The 21697-nt window shown below is 39.2% G+C and overlaps 1 protein-coding gene and 1 long non-coding RNA gene across 3 annotated transcripts in view; both read right to left on the bottom strand.

The window, feature by feature from the left end:
• Positions 1-21697, bottom strand: part of bach2a (BTB and CNC homology 1, basic leucine zipper transcription factor 2a) — a 48161-nt gene that overhangs the window by 1575 nt on the left and 24889 nt on the right. The window contains exons 2-3 of one of the 2 annotated variants that reach the window (XM_040049141.1): positions 4467-5846; positions 1326-1532 (exon numbers count right to left, since the gene is read on the bottom strand). In XM_040049141.1, the coding sequence (XP_039905075.1) occupies positions 1326-1532; positions 4467-5846 (1587 nt within the window). The remainder of the gene's footprint in view (positions 1-1325; positions 1533-4466; positions 5847-21697) is intronic. The other variant, XM_040049142.1, reaches the window with a different exon arrangement.
• Positions 6496-12695, bottom strand: LOC120744648. The gene is made up of 2 exons (XR_005698418.1): positions 11473-12695; positions 6496-11194 (listed from the first exon to the last, which is right to left on the bottom strand). It is a non-coding gene; the product is annotated as an uncharacterized LOC120744648 (long non-coding RNA).

Here is a 21697-nt window from a genome sequence, read left to right as displayed (position 1 = left end):
TCTTAATAGGCGTAATAGCACTGGAGCTGGGAATCAATGTAACAACTGTCAATATATTCCAACAGATATTTACGTACAGCAGGAAAAACCCCTGCAAAAGTGGACTGACAATGATCCACTATTGCTTAACATGAGAAAAATCAAGGAGGGTTTCCCTTCTGGCAGTCTTTAGTAGTGACGCCATTTTAACCATTTAATTTTCTTTCTTTTTTTTCAAATTAAGATTCCACTAAGGTGGAAGCCTTCCACCCCTTGGCTTTGCATTAAAATTCTTAGAAGAATTGGTGACCTGGAAAAGTCCAACTTCCATTGCAAACAAGTCTGCCTACTTGCCAGCAAAGCAGGAAGTCACTGCAGGTGTATGGTGTGTAACAGCAAGCTGGATATCGCATACTCCCACAGAGTTCCACAGAATTCCCACAGAATCCACAAACCAGAGGTGGACTTGTTGGGCAAACTCGCATGCACCCTGAAACAAGAGCTAGTTCAAAGTTCCATGACCAGGGTCAACACCACATAGTGTAGTGAGATATTAATAATGATGATAATCTCCTTTTCAGTATTTTGGAGTAGACTTTTCCAGTGAAGCTGACCCCATAAGTGGAGCACACCCTCCATGAGTCGCTAGTCCACACAGGAAAGTACAAATGGAGAGGGTGAGTGGAGGCACTCACACAGATTCTGTCACTACAGCATCTGTGTTAGGTCTGTTATTCCAAAAAGCCAAATATAATAAATGTGAGGTTAGTACCAGCATTTGTGGATTTAAATTATAGTTCAAGCTTATGGATCACTAAGGGTTTACAAAATGCATGTAAAAAGAAAAATACATTGCACCGGAATTCCTAAAACAAAAAGAAAAGAGGCAAAAAAATATAAAAAATACAAAAATAAATAATTTATTACTCTATATAACATATAACATACTCCGATGGACCTCAAGAGCAACTTAGTTAGTATCTTGCCCATATTTGGCATGCAGACTGGAGCAGCCAGGGATTGAACAACCAACCTTTCAATTACTAGATGACCTGTGGTACCTCCTGAGCTACAGCCACACCCATATTGTTTTCTTTCACCATATTTACAAATTCCCTGTAAAAAGTTCATACTTTTAATTGCTTTTAAATCTGTGAATACATTGTTAACACGCTCACTGGACAGACCTGTAGAGTATTAGCTTTTTCAATGTGGATACTGGAGAACATGTTATATTAAAATATGGCTTAAGAAGTGTCACATTTCCATTTTATACCCACAAACCTTTTATTATTATTATTATTTTATTTATTCGAAGTGTGTGTATGTGTATTAGTTGACCATACCAGTTTGTGAATCTCGCTCTCCAGGTTCTGGATGCAGTCTAGCTTCCTCTTGCGACAGCGCTGGGCAGCAATGCGATTTTTGCTGCGCCTGCGGATGTCATGGATGAATTCCAGCTGTTCTGAGTTCAGTTTATGCATCTTGATGAGAATCTGGAAGTCATTGCGTGGCAAGTTGGTGATCTGGTCCACAGGAAAAGGCAGCTTCACCTACAAAAACCAGGTCTTTATTGCAGTCTATTTAATTTTAAACCAAATGAATCAGGACTGTTGCCATGGAAATTAAGAAAACTATATTTTATGCTTAAGATATTTTCTATTTACATTTACAAATATAGTTTATATAAAATGCTGTTTGGAAGTCTGCGAATCCTCAAACGTTTCCTTTTTTATTTTTATTTTGCATAAATATGACCTAAAACATTAGATTTTAACCTGTCCTAAAATTAGATGAAGTGAACTCAATCAAAAAAAAAAAAAAATCAGACTCTTCACGTATTCATACAAGAAAATTATTTAACATACATATCTGCAATTTTTCTATATCTACGACTTCAGTGGGATCACACACTCTGATCTTTTCTCTGCTTTTTGCAGATGATCTGGTTTTGTTGGTGTCACCAAGTGACAACCACGAGCCTGCACTGTTGAGAAGATGTAACTGAGATGAGAAATGGCATTTCTAACTCTGGAGTCATGGCTCTCACCTGAGTGGCTGTCCCAAGTGGAGATGTTCAACTGTCTCAGGGTCTTGGTCATAAATCATTATATTAAGTGGTGCCCCCAGTAAAGTACTTTTACTCAACTATAAATTTGAATATTTTTACACTGTGAATATAAGACTTCAGCATAGAAAGATTTATTATAGACATAACTGTTATTAGTATGTGGTCAGAAATGGAAGAAGTATTCAATTGCTGCAGTTGCATGTTGTCAGATGGAGTGCACTGTGATATAAAATCCACTAGATGTCAGTATTAGTATTGCTGTTTGTGCACCAGCGCAGGCACAAAGAACAGAGATTATCGGCTTACCTTTCTATACAACTCTGCCTTATCAAAACGGTTATAGTTCTGTGTATTCTTCTTCTTTCCATGGAAACACACTGACATTTTTTTTTTATCTATTGACTGAATAAATAAAAGACTCATAAACACATTTCAATGCATCTGATTTAAAATACTAAGGCATCGACAGCATGTGTATGTTGACCACTTCTTTTTTCTCTTAGCTTTACATTGCATCAGAACAGTCCACTACAACAGCACAAACTGTTCACTTCAAACAAGCAATGCTCAGCACAACAATGCCAACATTCAAGTATGGTATCATTTATTGCGCTGACAATGGGAAGAGGCACTTATTTGCTCACAACCTGTCACAAAAATATACCATTTGCACCCATTTCTTTTGTTGAACTTAGGAAAAATATGAAAGATATCTCATTTTGACAGCTATAAAATTTAATTTTTGATCCAACAAGGTGATTCGAGCTATTATATTTTATATCGGCATGGGGTGCTATGTTTAACCTGGACAAACTGGACACGGTTTGAACTGAGGAGAAAAGAAGAAGTGACAGGCTCAAAAACAGCAAATGAATACTATCTGAAAGTCACTTTCTTTGAAAAAGACCTAACACAGGACGTCAGAGATGCATGTGGCCCTTCAGCTGATTCACAAACTGTTCGTAAATGGTCTCAGTGGAAGGGTGGCTGGAGAGAAGCCATTCCTCAGTAAAGGCTATCCGGCTGTTCAGTGATGACGCGACGAATCCTACTTCCGGGTCTAAAGTAGTCTGCGTTTAATATGGCTTTTGTGTTGTTAACATGTTTAATGTTACGTATTTTCTTCTATTTGATCTCAAAAAGCTCCTAAAACAGTCAGTGATCCCTGTTGACCTCCCTCGGCTTTTATTACCGCTAATCATTTATTTAAGCTCAGTTTTTAAAACCTTAGGATGTAACTACAGCCCAGCCCATGCAGCAGTATATGAATTACGATTACATTTGTTCCTGACCACCGACAACACTCACGTTTAACTTTTATCGAGTGGAAAAAAAGTTAGCTTGTTTATATTATGCTAACATAGCTGTGTCGCTAGCGGTCACGTAGCACATCATTATATACCAGCTAGCCCAACTTCAGTAACCCTACAAACATCACTGCTGTTTAGTTTTCTGTCTTCATTTATGCTGGAAGTGATAACAGAGCTGTACGTTTGAATTTGTTTCCAAAACCCCGCAGTCAGGACATGCTATATTGTATTTAGATAGAAGCTAGCGAGCTAACTCCCTGCTAACTTCTAACTCCATTAAATGTCATAAATTCCGTTTTCATGGATGCCTGGATGTTAAACTCAATTGTTACACCTGGTAGAGCAGAACGCTGATCATTTTATTAAAGATGAAAGACTTTAGACAGTTTTTCAACTCTCAGTAATGCCATAGTGATTGTCTGATATATGGACCTGCAGCGGAGTTTAGACCCAGACACGGCTAGTGACGTCAGACTGAACAACCGGATAGGGAGCAACGACCTAGGTATGCCACACTATACAAGAACTGGACTGAACATCAGTGCCGATGGGTCTTATACAGTGTTCAGGTTTTGATCCACACGGCAATATCATCTGGAAAGAGTCTGTTTAGCAAAAGCTTCATTTGTCAGTATGAAACCATCCCAAACACACTGCCAATGTAGTAAAAGCATAACTGGCTAGAAAAACACACAGTCGGCCCATCAGTCACGGACTGGCCTCTAACATTTGCTCAGTACTGTATATATTCATAACCTGCATAACTGGAGCTTGGGTCAGCACATGGGAGATGTGGGCAGCACATCCATGGACATCCTGCCTGCACTCTCTTCTTTGCCTTTTTGTGCAGTTTGGTATTTAAATTCATCAAACTTCACTATCTCTACTTCTGCTCTTGACATCGTCAGTTTTACACCTGCCTCCCTCTCAACATGTATTCTGTCTCGCTTCTACTGACTTTCATTCCTCTTCTTTTCTGCTGCAAACCAAATATATACAGTTCTGCTTTAACACAGTTCTCATGCCAGAAAGACAGTTCCCAGATGACCTCAATGCCAACACACTGACATTTTAGCCAATGGAGTATAATAAAGAGCCATACTAACCTCAGGTCCAGAGATTCGAGAGGTGCCACTTTCACTGTCTCCCTCTGAGAAAGAGCCTGATTCATCACTGGAGTTCCCACCACTAGCACTAAATGTCTTTTCAGATTTAATCTTTGTGTAGTCTTGAGTGAGGACTACTTCATTGTGGGGATTCCTGTGCTCCACCATCCCAGCCAGGCAGTGAGGAAGTCCAGAAATTGAGCCTGACTGTGACGATGAGGAAAAGTCAAACTGGGACGAAGTAGAAGATGAGCTACCAATGGTTGCATCCTCTGGGTAAGAGTATGAGGCACGGGGGCTGGAAATCTGGTTGCATGATGTAGAAGTAGTAGGAGAGTCCACTGATGTTTTCGTTGAAACGGGGCAGCTGGTAATAAGGAATGACTGACTAGAGGGAAGGGATTCCTCCTGCATCAAGGTTGAGATGGCCTCATCAACATATGTATGGGACAGCATATGTTGCTTGATAGGCACAGAAGAGAAAATGACACTGCGTCTGTCCAGCTTCCCTTCATGCTTAGACACCGAATTTTCAAGGTTTCTACTTATACCAGTAAGTGCTGCTGGTATCACATTGGCAATGCCAGTGTTGAGGTCAACTTCATCCAGAGATTCCCTCTTGGTTTGTGGTCTCTGTATGACCAGTTCTTTGTAATGGTTGAGAGACAGTTGGTTGCTTAGTAGCTGCTGAATGGTGGTGCTTGGCATGCTGCTGAGACCACCTCTCTGGAGGTATGAATGCAAACAGGAAGAGTATGATACTTGGCTGGAAGATTGCACATCTTCTACTGGAACCCCTTCTACCTCTAACTCCATCTCCAATACCTCCTCAGTACACAAGTCTGAGTTGCTGTCATTCCTTTCATCTCCTTCTTCCTCAAATAAACAGGGTTCTTCTTTGATCCTGGAGGGAGTAAGACGTGTTTGTGGAACAGCGCTACTGTCGGTGAAGTGTGAGCTCAGAGGGCTAATTGAGGTATGGTTAACCAAAATGATGTCATTACTAATATGATGGTTCTCTACATTGTGCTTGTTGTCACAAACTGCATCCTGATATTTCTTATATTTTGGGCACTGCGGCAGGTCAGCAAGAACATGACTGTCCTGCTGCCTTATGTCTGCAGAATCATAACAGGATATTTCCTCAGAAAAGATTGGATTCTCTGTTGTGATATGATCATCGTATTCCACCGTGCCATTATGGTTAGGTTGGCTGTCATTCTTAAGCTGGGCTTGAAGGAACCGGAAGCAAGAGTCCTCCAAATTATGGATACCTAGGACGTCCGCGCACACAATTACTTCATGGATGTTTTCCTGACTTAAAACCAGCTTGGCGGTGTAGGCAAACTGAAGCAGTGGAGCGAAACCTTTGGCTGTCACCTGTGGAACAGAATTGAGGAGTCAAATTAAAGAATGAAAAACATCTATTTAAAAATTAGATCATATTATATCGATGCAAATTTCTTTTGGAAGACCAGATCACAGCTAACAGCAAAAGCTGAGCTAGCAAACCTCAACACCTCCCCTTAATATGGACTGAAGTCAAATCTTCAGTATCACTACACTAATTACTGTCACTCCCTCCCTCAGTTACTTGCCATATACAAGCAGTGACCTTACATCAGGACAAGCAAGCCAAACACTGCTTGTCAAGTGAAATCCTAAAATTTAACATAAATTATAACCAAATCAGAAGTGAAGCACCATTTCTTTTCAATTACTGTGGCCACAGTTAGCTTTTGTCTTTGGAAGCACATTTAAGTGTGTTTGACTTGAATCTACTGGAAACTCTTGCATTTATTGTTTTTATAGGCGTGTCCATGCCCTGTTTACCATCTTATTAATATTTTTTGATTTTCCTGTAGATATAGAACTCTTTTAAGTCAGCTCTGTTATCTTCTGCTTCTAAATTCAGGTAAAATAGAGGTTATTGTACTTGGCCCTAAAAAATATGTGTTTATACACCACTTTCCATTTAATCGTTACTTATTATTAATATCTGTCTCTCTTCCACAGCATGTTTGTTCTGTCTTCCTCACTTCACCCCAAATCGGTCATGGCAGATGGCCGCCACTCTCTGAGCCTTGTTCTGCCAAAGTTTTCTTCCTGTTAAAAGGGAGTTTTTTTCTTCCCACTGTCCCCAAAGCACTTGCTCACAGGGAGTTATCTGATTGTTGGGGTTTTTCTGTCTTCTCTGTATCATCGCAGCGCCTTGAAGCAACTGTGATTTGGTTCTATATAAATAAAACTGAATTACATTTTTGTTATCAATATTTTAATATACAGTGAAAAAATTCCCAGCACTTCACTTATACCACGTTTTGTCATATTACAGCCTTATTCCAAAGTACACCACATTGCCAAAGGTATTCATGTTTGCAGACAAGCTAGTTCCTGGTGACCATACAGGAGCAGTAATGATAGCCAGAGGCCTCAGGAAAGCACTTGCATGACTGTGTGGGGTCATCTAATGTGTGTCACTACGGTATAACGTCAGGTAAGGCCTATAAAACAACTGGAGCACTGTTATTACTTTCCGGATGCACTGCATAGTACTTATTTCAGTGGAAATGTGGCCTGTTTTTTTGAGTAAATCTGTGTTTTTAGAGATATGTAGAAAAGTGATCACACACCACAGTACACAAGTGTACTATATTACACATCTCCAACTACTGCATAAGCTTTGCTGAAAATACCAAGTGCTATAATTGAAGGGCACTTACAAACTATATTCTTTGCTATAGGACAAACACTGGCATAAGAATCACAGAGTACAGGGGGACACTAACAGCACTATGTAAATAAAACATTTTTCCAAAGAAAAAATAAATTTTCCAAAATGATGTAACAACTGTAACGATGGAGTGCAGATCATCATCCTATTATATCCACTAATTTCAGACAACTTTTAACATCACATTTGACTAGAATACTATAGGAGTTCATGGTCAGCTCAGTTACTTCAACGTGTCCAAGTCGTGTGGCTGAAAAACAATGAGGTACAATGCTTGCAGCTGTGAGAGACCAAGAACAGTGTACTATATGTACACACGGGCTGATGTAATATTTAGCAGCTATAAACTTATAATACATAATAAATCTATTAATTTAGTCACAGAGTGCTTATGAAACTGGAAGAGATCAATTACAACACTCTTCCTCATAGTAAAAGAAGAAAAAGGAGATGGCACATAACAGTTGGGGGTTAGATATTGTGAGCTGATAATTGTGCCCCATAAGTGACCAATCAACCACTGTCATGGTTATTTTTTCACATTTCTGATTTACTCATTCTTGTCTGGATCCCTTCACTTCTTACTGTTATTCATCCTTCAACTCTTTTGCATTAGGTTTACTTTAGAGTGGAGTTGTTAAGTGTGAATGTGATGGACAGGGTTTTTGACACCGTTACAAAATGTATACGTTTACTCTATGTGGGTGTGTGTATGTGCTTGTTCAGTAAAATGTATGTATAATGGTATGCATATAATATAAGTCTATTGTGAGCTATCATCGTCTACAGCTCTCTATTGTTGAGTTAGGTGGGAAAGTGTATTACCTGTCATCACATCTTCAGAGAAGGTAAAAGGTCTTAACATCCAGCCTTTTAGGTTAAAATACAGAGTGCTAAAACAGAGTTTATCTATACATGCTCTTGCTAATAATAAATCATCTTTATTCTTAGTTAACAATATAATGAAAGTAGAAGTCTGATTAATATTTTGAACGAGAAATGCATTTTAAATAATGACAGTGTCTGTTTTAATGCTTTAAGGGATTTTGTGTGCACCGACATGACCTTGGCAGATTAGTGTCTGTGTGTAGCTGCAGGAATGTGGAAAGTTAAAAAAAAAGTGTTTCTAACCCATCATTATTCATGATTTTGAATATAAGAAATCTCACTGAAGAATCTGTTTGTGTGTGTGTGTGTGTGAGTGTGTATGAGAGAGAGAGAGAGAGAGTAGCCACTAATCTAAAAAGAATGTCTGACCATAAACTGTATGATTTACCATCATAAGTATATCGTGATCAATATACTCAATACTTGTACATGAATAGTAAAAAGAAGAATTATTCTTATGGACAATGTCAGTACTGCAGACATCCACGGCACTCTACACTGTTACACTGTTGTGTCTTGTGTAAATGTTTTCAGGTTCTCAGAACATCACACTTCTCTTTTTCTCATGCCCATTTATACCAGTTGTTGTCACTCTTACAAATAGAAGTTGTCATGAAATTCTCTGTTAATAAAGTCTGCAATGCGATCAGCTGTGGCCAAGGCATAGTGACAAATGAATGTCCTTCACCTGGGAAATAAAAGGCTATACAACATTCTACAGTAAAATTCTGAGCACCTGAATCTAAATGTGAGCATAAACCACAAAACTTCCATCACAAAGTGAAGGGCCTTTTTTGTTTCAGCTTTTTGTGCACTTGGCAGTTTACTAGGGTATGACATGGGGTGTGAAATGTTAATGGCTTGTCAATGACATAACCGTTCCAAGATTCGAGAGTAGGAGATGGTGCAACAGCTTAAAGTTATGATTTCTTTGTGGAGGGAAAAGTTTGTTTCAAATTTGTTACTTCAATGCTGATGTGGAGGTTTGTCTGAGTGTTGGTGACCTTGTGCTGTGTCCACTGAGGTTGAGGAAACGTGGTTAGGAGACAGGAGGTAACTTTTAGGGCTATTTAACCTTATCCCTTAGTGACTCAATGGAGGAAACTTCTGGAGGAAAAGTTGCTTAAAAAGTGTTGCCAATGCTTATCTACACTGAAAGCAAGTCAAGCCCCCTCAACCCCCTCATTGAGATCATTAACAAGACTGGCTATGGATATTGTCTATGGAATAGTGCAATCATTAGCCACCTCCTCTACATTGATGACACCAAGCTGTATGCCAGGAGTGACCAAGATATCAATTTACTGATGCATACCATTAGAATCTACAGCAATGAGCTGGATAATAAAGTGTCCAAAGGAGGAAACAGAAGCCACTGACATCAAGACACAGAAGCTCCTCACCATGCATGGAGGGTTTCACCCCAAGTCCAGCACCCTGAGACTATACGCTAAGCAGAAGGAAGGAGGCTTAAAACTAGTGAATGTCACAACCACTATCCAGGATTAAACAACGAAGATCCATGAGGGAGAGTACCTGAGCTTGAAGGTTAAAGACCGACCGACTACAGGGCACGTGGGGAATTATATACACGCATTCACGCACACACATATATATAAATCAACTCCACACTATGTGCCTATATTTTAATTAAACAACAAACAAACAAAAAAAAAAACAATTCAATGACAAAGTTCAGGCATGCTCATGGGTGTTGGTTGCCACAACAACAAAGAGACAACTGCAAATACTGATTGGTTTTGTTGTATACATGCTGTATTTCCTTACCAAAGCATTTCAGTACAGTACAACATTCATGTTGTATTACATGCCTCAGTGCAACATGGAGGCATGTAAGACAGATTGCAATCACATAACTATATTCATCATTATGACAGATCTGGGGCATTACAGTGCTAGCCAGTGGTTCCCTAATGAGCATAGGAGTGGCAGTAACTAGGAGACTACTTCCATTAATACTCTTGCCTTATGTGCCAAAAAAATAGCTAAATTTCTGCCAACCCTACCGTTCCATCCATTCTCCCTACCCCTCTTGAGCAAGAAAGGTTATGTTTTCTCCATGTTTTTTATCTGGTATACTCTTGAACATCAACCGGCATAGACGCGCAGCTCCACCGTCTCCTTTTCATGCTTTGTTTCTCCAAAACATGAAATGGTAATCCATTCCTGCATGCAGAAATTGCATTACCAGCAGAGGGAGATAATGTATTTAAAGCCCCGAAGTCAGTAGTGAGCAAAAAACATAGCAAGTACATTTGAGGGTCCTTAATCGTCAGAATCTATTAACCTAGGCAGCTAATATGTGTGTGCATGTAAATGTGTTGATAATGTCTGTGATTATTTTCCTGTTGGCCACCTCCATCTGTTGTTACTGCAGATTACTGCAACTTCTATATATATGTGTATATTTTATGTTTTAGAAAGGCAAAGTGGGAAATGAACACCGTGGACCATAATAGCGTCCACTGTTTGTAACAGAAGCAGGAATTTCTCTGTCCATCTACTGTTAAATTTTACATTTTACAGGATTCAGGATGTGTTAAAACCCAAATTGCTGTGTATCAAGTGTATCCCCACATGCTTGCTGTTAAAAGCCATTTTAGTCTTATAATTGTTTTTTCACAAACACATCTATGTTTATGTTGTCTATTAACTTGCAGTTGTTTACAAAAATCAATTCATTATGAAAATCTCAAATAACTATGAGAAAAACTGAATGTTCACCTGCGTATGTTCTTTTCCCACTGTTATTCTTGTATATGTACTGCTGTGTGCTGTGGTGCATGGGGAAGCTGTACTCTCTCAGAGATAACAGTACATTAAAAAAAAAGAGTGACCTGAAACCAAGAGGAGAAAAATCATTCTTTATTTTAAAACAAGATTAATATAATCATCGATTAAAACAACAACAAATACAGCAAATCATATTCAAGTAATAAATATTTTTTCTTACAAACAAAGCCCAAAATACTGGCAAATATAGTGTTCGCTTCATAAGCTTGAAACACTCAGGGATATGAGTCTTATGGTCAGGGTGCTGTCTTAGTGCAAAGTTTTCAGGCTGAATTATCCTGAGATACCTGAGCTGGCAGAGTTAAGAGAGAGAAAGAAAATGTTAGACATACCAGTGTAGACCTGGACGGGTAAATGCATCAGGAGATAAGGTGTGATTTCTAACAACCAATTTGAATGATGTAAATGAATTAGTTGTTGATGGTAAACGGTGTGTCATCAGTTACTATGAATTTGTGTGCTCAATATACACTAAAAAAAAGTGTGTGGTAACATACGTAATACAGCTGTATAAAACTGCTTTATTAGATGATTCTTCTTTTCAGAGCTGGTGTCATATTTTAAACTTACCTTGTCGTTTTAGTCTCATTCTGAATCCTTCGCCTTCCCTCTGTTTCTGTCATCAGCTGAGCTGTAAAGTCACACAGATGCTAACAGTCAACTGTATACAAAACTTCTCAAAAATACTGTTTTTTTATTTAAAGCCATATATCAGAAAAATAGCTATCAGTTTCCCTGATTGTTGTGCAGTTATCATACCAGTTTGTACATAGCAGAGGATAAATGACTTTAAACAGACCAGACAGCTTAATTCCTCAATGCTAATATTTCACTTGGTCAACACAGCAAAAAATCACAACTGAAAGCTTTTCTTTCTGATTTCATAACATTTAAAAAACCTGAGCTCAAACTTCTTACCTTCTAAAAGTGCATCTGAAACTTCGGTGCTGGCACAGCTGTTACTAACTTCCAGGAACTATTTGCGAGGCTCCATGATCCACCATTGCTGTAAAAAAATGGTCCATTGGAGTGAATCGAGATGACAAGACTGTAGTTTCAACAGCTTTGCTATGTATGGCTTTCTGCATTTGAACTGAAACAATGCTGCCCCTTAATCGCCTGGCTGGTGTTTCAGTGCCTGTAACTTCTTATAACTAAAGTACCTGGACCTTTCACCCAGGAACATAAGAAAATGTTTTTTCAGATTGCTGGGTAGCTATTTTGACATATTTGACTTTATTTTTTAAAATAAGACAGAAAGAAAAAGAAAAGAGAGAAAGAAGGAAGCTGTGTACTTTAAAGTAAGCAAACAGATTTTACTTATCTACCTGTAGGTTTATGTTTAGTCCTGTTAAGCCACATCTGTAAGCTGTCACTTTTATTTGTTTTTAACTCACTCAGATCTTTATTGCTTTATAATGAGTCTTTTGACAATATTTTAACCGACCAGTTAATAAAACATTATTAACCAGTTATTAAGTTATTTCTTTCAATACTTTTCCAAATAATTTTGGAATGAGAAAAAGATAGAGAGGGAGATAACTAAGTTCTCAAAAGGCAGATGCCATGTAAAGGTAAATGCACTGGTTCTTGAATAGCACTTTTTTTTTTTTTTTTTACTGTACTTGAGCACTCAAATCACTATATACAACACAGCTCATTCACCTATTCTTACAAGCACTTGTATGTACGCAGGCAGCACGATGGTACAGTGGTTAGCACTGTTGCCTCACAGACAAAGACATGCACTTTGTGGGGATAGGTTAATTGAAAAGTCTAAATTGCCCATAGGAGTGAATGTGAGTGCGAATGGTTGTCTGTCCCTGTGTGTTGGCCCTGCGACAGACTGGCGACCTGTCCAGGGTGTACCCCACCTCCCACCCTATGACAGCTGGGATAGACTCCAGCATCCCCCTGCGACCCTGAAAAGGATAAGCGGAAGCAAATGGATGGATGGATGATAGATGCATCAGAGAGCCACTTGAGATTCAGTATCTTGTCAAATTAAACTTGAAAGCAACAAACCATCTGATTAGTAGATAATCTACTTCCTGAGCTACAACCACCCCTGTGTACTACAATACTGCTGTAATACAACATTACTTTTTAGTACATTTAAATTTGCTATATTTGTCCTTCAAAACATTTTAAAATGAAGAAAGAATCTACTGCTGGCATAAGACCCGTTCATTGCTGCACTTAAAACCACACTGTGGTTAAATGACAAATTACCGAATGATGCGAGTTACTTTTAAAATGACAACGCACTTCCTGTATCTCAAGATTTAATTCTGTTAACAAACAAACCAAAAGAGAAAACTTCTGAAATAAAAATGTTACCTGCCAAATTACTTTTAATGAGTCATACAAACAAAGCAGAACAACAAATAAAAGCATTTAAACCAAGACTATCCTAAATTTAGAGTCTCAGTGAGCATGCAAAGTTCTGTTGGTCAAAGATGTTTGGACATTTGTAGACACCTACCTCTCCTTTTTGCTGTGGTCTTGGCCAACACCGTATTACACACTCAATACCATTTTTAATACTGCAGAGAAAATTCTGACCCCATCCTGCAAAACCATAAGTGACAGTGAAGAAGTCACATTAAGTTTACTTCTTACTTCTTCTTCTTTAATTAATTTCCCCAATTATTTAAATAAATATTTAAGATTAAGTTCACAAATTATTGTGATAATTATTATTTAGATAAATATAATTATTTACATAATTCCATTACACTGGGGTAAAATATATTTTAGAACTTAACAAAGGGTAAAACTGTAAAATTCCTTTAAATTTTAATAATTAAATGCATCTGTCTGGAGCAGTGCTATGCATTTCTGATCTGTCAGGAAGCGCGGGATGAGGCAAATACAGCACTCAGAACCCAGCAGACTAAAGTGAAAACTAACCTTTAATAAAGTTGTATACAGATGTCAATGATACAGTAAAACACAGGTTCGCAGAGGGAAAAAAATCCAGCAAACACTAAATTTCTTCAGACTACAGGGATTATATGACAGAAGGTTCACAAACAATCTGAAAAAAAAAATCCAAAGAAAATAGGTTCTAAATACACACAAGGGAATTAAGGTAAGTAGAGATGGGAAATAAAGTACAGCTAAAACTAATTAACACAGTGATACAAATGGAAGAAAACTGAATGCAACATACTGAAGACAGTTGACTAACAAAATAAAACAGGAAGGGAGAAACAATCATTTCAAACAGGGAGGAACGGACTACAGATTGAATAATAATAAGGGCTGCACATATGCATTTTGGAATAAAAACACTGTGGTATAATAGCTAGCTAATGCTACTGAATTTAGGTTTGGAATACTTGCCTTGCAGATGCATTACGTTCCGCCGTGGTGCCCACTGCTGACTGTGAATGGTCCTTTTTTCTCACTCTAAACTCACTATTGTTATTTTTATAAAAACATTTTTAAAATGTTCCCCCGTTCATGCTGCTTATCTGAAAAAACGCTATAAGATGACACTAAATTATATTGTATTTTTAATAATGCAAGCCTGTAATTTTGCAGGCATCTTATATGTATTGCTCAAATTCATTAAACTTGCAGATTCATTAAGAATAATATAGAATATGCATGCTATTGCAATAGTATTAGAAAGGCAATGCATTTCTATTATTATTACTTAATAGAAAATAATATAATAATACTATATTATTTTAAGATAGGCAAGTAAAATTAAATACACCATTTGTGATATTACCATACCTTTTAACAATTTACTAATCCTTGCAGACATTATGTCCTAATGATCGTAGCGTATGTATATATGTATGTTTGTATATTCCCCATCTCCTTTTAGACTAGTTGACCAAGCTTGATGAAACTTTGCTTAAACAATGCCTAAAGCAATGTGAATGCCAACATCTATATGACGTATATAAGTATTTCATACACATCACAAAAATATATTTGACAGCTCAACTGAGCACCAAATGGAATACCATAGTATAAAGAGGAATGTCAGAATACAGAATGAAATTTGAGATTGGAGTAGTGCCCCAATAATATGTATCATAGCATCATACTATAATGATTTATATGCAAGTTGTTTAAACTTAAGATGAAGAAAAACTACAATATCTACAGTTACGCCATTATAAATAAGGATAAGTTGAGTTCATGGAGTTTTGTGATTTCTTTGTGTTGTAATTGTAACCCAGTGAGTTTACACGACTCAGTAATGCACTACAACATTGTTATTGTTAATTGTGATTCATCGTTACTCTGTTAATCACTGAGTTGAGCTAAAGTAAATCAAGACACAATATTGAAAAGTGATGACGAAGATGAGGATGACGAAGATAAGAATGCCCAGGCCTATGCAGAGTTAATACAGTTCCTGGATGATAAGAGTTTATCGCTCGTGATGAGAGAAGCTGAAAATCACTGAAAATTTTAAGACTATTATGCGGGAAAAGGTAAACCAAGAATTATCAGCCTTTATACCGAACTGACTTCTCTGAAGAAAGCAAACAGTGAGGGCATCACGGAGTACATCATACACGCAGAGACATTTATTACAGCCCTGAGAAATGCTGGAGAGACACTGAGTGATGGTCTGCTCGTAGAAATGGTGTTAAAAGGTTTACCAGAAGCATTTAAACCTTTTTCTCTTCACATTACGCAAAGTGAATCAGAAATCAAGTTTGCGGAATTTAAAACAAAACTCCGCAGCTATGAGGACACTGAGAAAATGCGCTTAGTGGAACAAGAGGATAACATCATGAAGGCGAGAGTGCAACCCAACGCGAGACCCGCAGCAGCTGCTAGTGACCACAGGAGAGACATGTCAGACATAGTCTGTTTTAAGTGTGGCCAGCGGGGACACAAGGCCAGAGCTACAAACAGTGGTGCGGTCACTGTAGAAGCAACACCCATCGAGAGTCGACTTGCAGGAGACGACAACGGAATGATGAAGCGCGCACAGCCTCGGAGGAGGGCGGCAACACAGAGAGCGACGACACCTATGTCTTCCGGATGAGCGATGACTACACGGAACCTCAACAGCGACAGGACATCAGGACCAAAGGCCTGATGGTGGATACTGGCGCAACATCACACATCCTGAATGATAAAACAGCGTTCAAGAAATTTAACGACGACTTCCAGCCGGGAACACACTGTGTGGAATTAGCTAATGGCACCAGGTGTAAAGGAGTGGCTGAAGGCAGAGGAGATGCAGAGGTGTGCTTGATTGACAGCAGAGGGAGACAGTGTAAAACAACACTGAAAGACGCTCTATACATTCCCTCATTTCCACAGAATATCTTCTCTGTGAGAGCGGCCACCGCGAACGGAGCTACTATCATCTTTAAGAAAGGAAGGAACGTCCTTCAACACAGAGACGGTACAAAGTTCTACATCCATGAGCACAACAGACTTTATTACCTTGAAACTGTAAGTGAGTATGATGATAAGTATAATAATTGTTTTGATGTGCAGACATGGCACGAAATTTTGGGACATTGCAATCATAGTGACATTCTGAAGTTACAAAATGTGGTTGAAGGTATGAAAATCAAGGGGAAAACAGACAACCAAAGTTTGAACTGTGAGGTGTGTATCCAGGTAAAATTTGTCCAGACTAGGAATAGAAACCCTGACAGAAGAGCTGAGAAACCTCTCGAGCTGGTACATACGGATCTAGCAGGGCCGATAGATCCAGAATCACGAGATGGACACAGATATGCAGATATGCATTATTGTTTACCGATGACTTTTCCGGTGCAGTATTTGTATATTTTCTCAAAAACAAAAGTAAAAAAATGCAGCAACTGAAATCTTTTTGGCCGATACAGCCCCACACGGGAAGGTAAAGTGTATCAGGTCAGACAACGGCACAGAGTTCATGGCAAAGAGTTACCAGGCATTGTTAAACAAACATGGAATAAGACATGAAACTTCAGCCCCATATTCCCCTCACCAGAATGGTACAGCAGAACGTGGCTGGAGAACACTTTTTGATATGGGAAGGTGCATGCTTATTGAGAGTGCCGTACCAAAGGAATTATGGACGTATGCAGTTCAAACAGCAGCTATTGTGAGAAACAGGTGCTTTAACAACCGGACAGGACAGACACCTTACTTTTTGCTGACTGGGGGGAAGCCCAATCTATCCAGAATGTGAACGTTTGGGTGTGAGTGTTATGCTTACAAGCAAGACAAGGGTAAGCTGGATTCTAGGTGTACAAAAGGGATTTTTGTAGGCTACGACAAAAACAGTCCAGCATACAAGGTTTATTTCCCAGACAGCGCTAAAGTGCAAAAGTTTAGGCTGGTTAAGTTTTTAACCAAACACAATGAGGAAAAGCAAACACAAACTGATACAACATCTGAGGATGAGGACATACAGGTGAGGGAGAGACCAAACATGAACAGGGAAAGCCCCAGTACCAGTTCACAGGAACCAGGTACTGACAACCAACCAGAAGTGAACAGTCCACTTAGTGATGAGACTGAAAACTCCAGAAGGTATCCTTCTAGAACAAGAAAGAAACCAGATTATCTAAATGAATATGAGTCAGGAGAAGACATTGATGATCAAGTGCTGACTAACATAGACTACCTAACATAGACTACTGTTACGGACTGATAAGTAACTCACCCGTGACATTCAGTGAAGCTGTAAAGTCACCCAACTCTAAAGAGTGGAAAGCAGCTATGGATGAGGAAATGCAATCCTTAAAAGAGAACAACACCTTTACCCTAACAATCTTACCTGAGGGAAAGAAAGCAGTGGGGGGTAGATGGGTATATGTGAAGAAAAACAGTGGTGATGGATCAAAAAAATATAAAGCACGGTACATAGCTAAAGGTTACAACCAGTGTTTTGGGATAGACAATGATGAAACTTTTTCTCCGACTGCTAACCTGACAAGCATAAGAGTATTGATGCGGTGTGCAATACAAGAAAACCTGATTTTGCATCAGATGGATGTAAAAACTGCATACTTGCATGCACCAATAGACTTTGAAGTTTATATTGAGCAGCCAGAAGGCTATGAAGTAAAAGGAAAAACAGATGAGAAACTGGTCTATAAGCTGGAAGAGTCACTTTATGGGCTTAAACAGTCAGGCCGAAACTGGAACAGGACATTACATGACTATGACTATTTGATAGAGAACGGCTTCATGCAGAGTCCTGTAGATCATTGTGTTTACACAAGGAAAACAGGAAAAGACAAAGTGATCATGATTATATGGGTTGATGATATTATTATTGCAGCCAGTGATGAAAGTGTTTTGAAAACTGTGAAGGGAATGCTAACTGCAAGGTTCAAAATGAAACATATGGAGAAACTCAAACATTTTCTTGGTATTGATTTTGAGCAAACCAAAGATTGTGTAAAAATGTCACAAGAGAGATATGTAGAAAACATACTGGAAAGATTTCAAATGCAAGACTGTAAACTAAGATCAACTCCTTGTGAACAAAAGTTGAACTACAATGATGATGCTGAGAAAATGAACAATGTCAGAATGTACAGAGAGGCAGTAGGTAGCCTTATTTACTTGACCTCTTGCACACGACCAGATTTGAGTTTTGTTGTAAGTAAGCTGTCACAGCACTTCAAAGAACCAGCTGTGGAACATTGGACTACTGTGAAACATGTTCTAAGGTATTTGAAACAATCAAAAGACATGGGCATGTCATAGCCGTGTCTTATGGGAGTGGCTACATGCTTATCTAAATTCTCACTCTCACCTAGACTCTTGGTCCACTTTACCTTATTCCCTTTGGAGCTTAGCTGTCTGTGACAAAAAAAACAATATTACAAATGGGGATTAAGAATAACCCAATCATTTATAATTAGGGCTGTCAAATGATTAAAATTTTTAATCAGATTAATCACAGCCTAAAAATTAATTAATCATGATTAATCGCAACTCGAAATATGACCAAAATGTGTGCAAACATACGGACAGATAGCGGATTTTTACACACTTGTTAGTGTTATTTAATGCTAAGACCACGCTGAGTGGCCTGCGTTCACTCAGCGTGGTCTGACGTAGGCTGGGTGTTGTGCTGGAAGCGAATTAATCACAGCCTAAAATGGATTTAATCGCAACTCGAAATATATGGTGCAACGTACACAAAATCACGGTCGTTCGGTCGAACTTGGGTCACGTTCGATATTTTTCGTACAAAAAAATGTCATCCTTTTAATTTGTCATTTATTAAATATAATAATATTTTACTCAAAAGTACGTTTTTAAATTACCCTAACCCTGTCACGTTTTTATTTGACAGCGAATCGCACCTGCGGACCACTTAGGACCCTGGTATTTAGCTCATTCGCAGCACAGAAATTCTTTGTCATGAAACCATAAGCTCACTTTCTTTTGCCTTATAGTCGTTTGTAAGCTTGGTAGCGTTTTTGGTAAGCTTTTCTTGCTGTCTTCTTCTCAGCGATTCTCTGCGCGATCAACCTCTCACATGTTTAAGCTTGCTGCGGGAGATTTCACTTGTCATGTTTGCATAGTAAGCTAACGATTAATAAGACGATGTCAGAGGAATTGGTGCACAAATTATCATCACTCACAGATCAGTGCTGTCGCTCTCTATACACAGTTCGCACGATTGCAAAGTGAAAGCAAAAAAACAAGCGCAAATTCAAACGCGACTTCAATATGTCACATATTGACAGTGGCTCACCGATGCCAATGACATAATTACCCAGCTACATTTCCGAAAGAATGCAAAAGCATTGACATATATTTTTCCTACAATAGCCCGACGGGCAGGGAAGAGATAGATTTTGGTAGCCCGACTGAAAAAATCGCTAGCTCCGGGACGTCGGGCTAGCGATATTGCAAGCCCTGTATCTGATTGAGGAATCACTCATCTTTGGAAAAGAGAGTTTATTACAGAGAAATGGCCCTTTCCAAAATAAAAGCTATACTATCCGCTTCTTCTGGGCTATATTCTCAGCAGCATAAGGAGAATCATGTGCTAACAGCTGTCTAAATGACTCGGCTAAAGTTAGTAGCATGCTTGCTTTTTTTTGTCTGCTTCCACTTGTCTTTGCACTAGGATGATGTCGGCGTAAATGTGCAGTCATATTCGTTGTGTTCCCACTAGTGCTTTCAGGTTAATCTCGTTGAAATGACCTTAACGCCACAACACGGCAAATCTCCGTTAACGAGCTACCGCCGATCGCTCCGTGCATGGGGCTAGACGGCAAACACGTTAACGAGCTAACTGCGCTAACACACTAGTTCACACCAATGTAATTGAGCATTGCGTGGCACATCCAACATACTGTTTTACTTTAGTCCATGACTCGCTTACCTTCAGGGTCATACGTCACATGAAAACCAAAATAATTCCAAACGCCAGATCTGAATGTTGCAAGTAGAGCTTAACTTCTGTCTCGCTAGCTTGCCCTGCGCTCTTCCTTCTGACTATGCTGTCTGTGTTGAGCGCTCAGTGGATCTGCGCTCGACAGTGCAGCCTAGGCGGAGTAGTCGAACACAGATTCACTGAGCGCTCAACACAGACAGCATCGTCAGAAGGAAAATTGATCAAATAAATTACAAATGTTGTATTGTTCGATACATATGCGTACCGAACCGAAAGCACTGTATCGAACGGTTCAATATCGATACGAATATCGTTGCACCCCTAGTATATATGTGTAAAAATCGGGACAGATAGTGGTTTTTAACACACTTGTTTGTTTTATTTATTATTAATTGTGAGTACAAGCAGTACAAGCAGAACAGGGCTTCAAATAATTGTGAGGGATTTTTACTGAATGTTTTCCACCCGTTTAAATCTAGCACATTGTTTTATCCATATACATCTTCAAGTTCACAGAACATAGGCCTAATTCAACAGGCAAAATAGAAAAAATCTCCAATCATCCTTTTGGGTAAGGTAGATTAGTGCAAAAAAATATGAACAACAGTGAAAAGTATTGTTTAAATCACATTCAACCATAGAACAAGCTCTAAACACACGGTCCTCTGGTCTACTCATCCTTCAGCCAGTTGCTGAGACAAACCAACTTGTCCACGTTCTCTGAGTGCAGAGCAGACCTCTTCTTGTTCACAATGTGCCCTGCTACAGAGAACAGCCTCTCACAGGGCACTGTGGAGGCAGGAGTGGCCAGGTATCTGCGAGCAAGGCGGGCCAGCTGGCTGTGGGCTCCTGCATGAGCTGCCCACCACTGTAAGGGACAGTCCTCTAAGGCAGTGCAGGGCTCTGCTCTGTAGCGCTGTATGGCTCTGTCCTGCTGTACCTCCTCCTCTGACTCAGAGTCAGAGTCCATCTGCAGCAGGCTCAGCCTCTTCTTGGCTGGACCTTCTTCTGCAGTGTGTGATCTTCTAGGAGAGTCTTCATGCAGCATGCCTGCCAGTGTGGTCCACACTGCTTCTCTGTCAGTCTTGGGCACACTGCGTAGGTCTTTAAAACGTGGGTCCAGTGCAGTTGCGACCTGGAGCCATGCATAGTTGGTATGTTCCTGGCGGGAAGCAAGGTCTTCCTTAAACTTCTCTTTAAACCTCACCACATATGCAGGGTCCTCATCAGTTACTTCCATGACACGGCGCAGGTGGCAGAAGGCTGGTAGAACTACAGAGCAGGAGACGTAGGCCTCTCCTCCCAGCAGTTCAGTCACATATCTGCAGTGGAATACACACACACACACACACACACACACACACACACACACACACACACACACACACAGATAAGACAGCAAATTAAAAAAAAAGCTTTTTAATACTAGGTAATATTAATAAAATATTT

This window comes from Simochromis diagramma, unplaced genomic scaffold (assembly GCF_900408965.1).
Source record: "Simochromis diagramma unplaced genomic scaffold, fSimDia1.1 OVJJ01000426.1, whole genome shotgun sequence".
NCBI lineage: Eukaryota > Metazoa > Chordata > Actinopteri > Cichliformes > Cichlidae > Simochromis > Simochromis diagramma.
The sequence above is the reverse complement of the archived record's forward strand: the minus strand, read 5'-3'. Positions and strand labels throughout refer to the sequence as shown.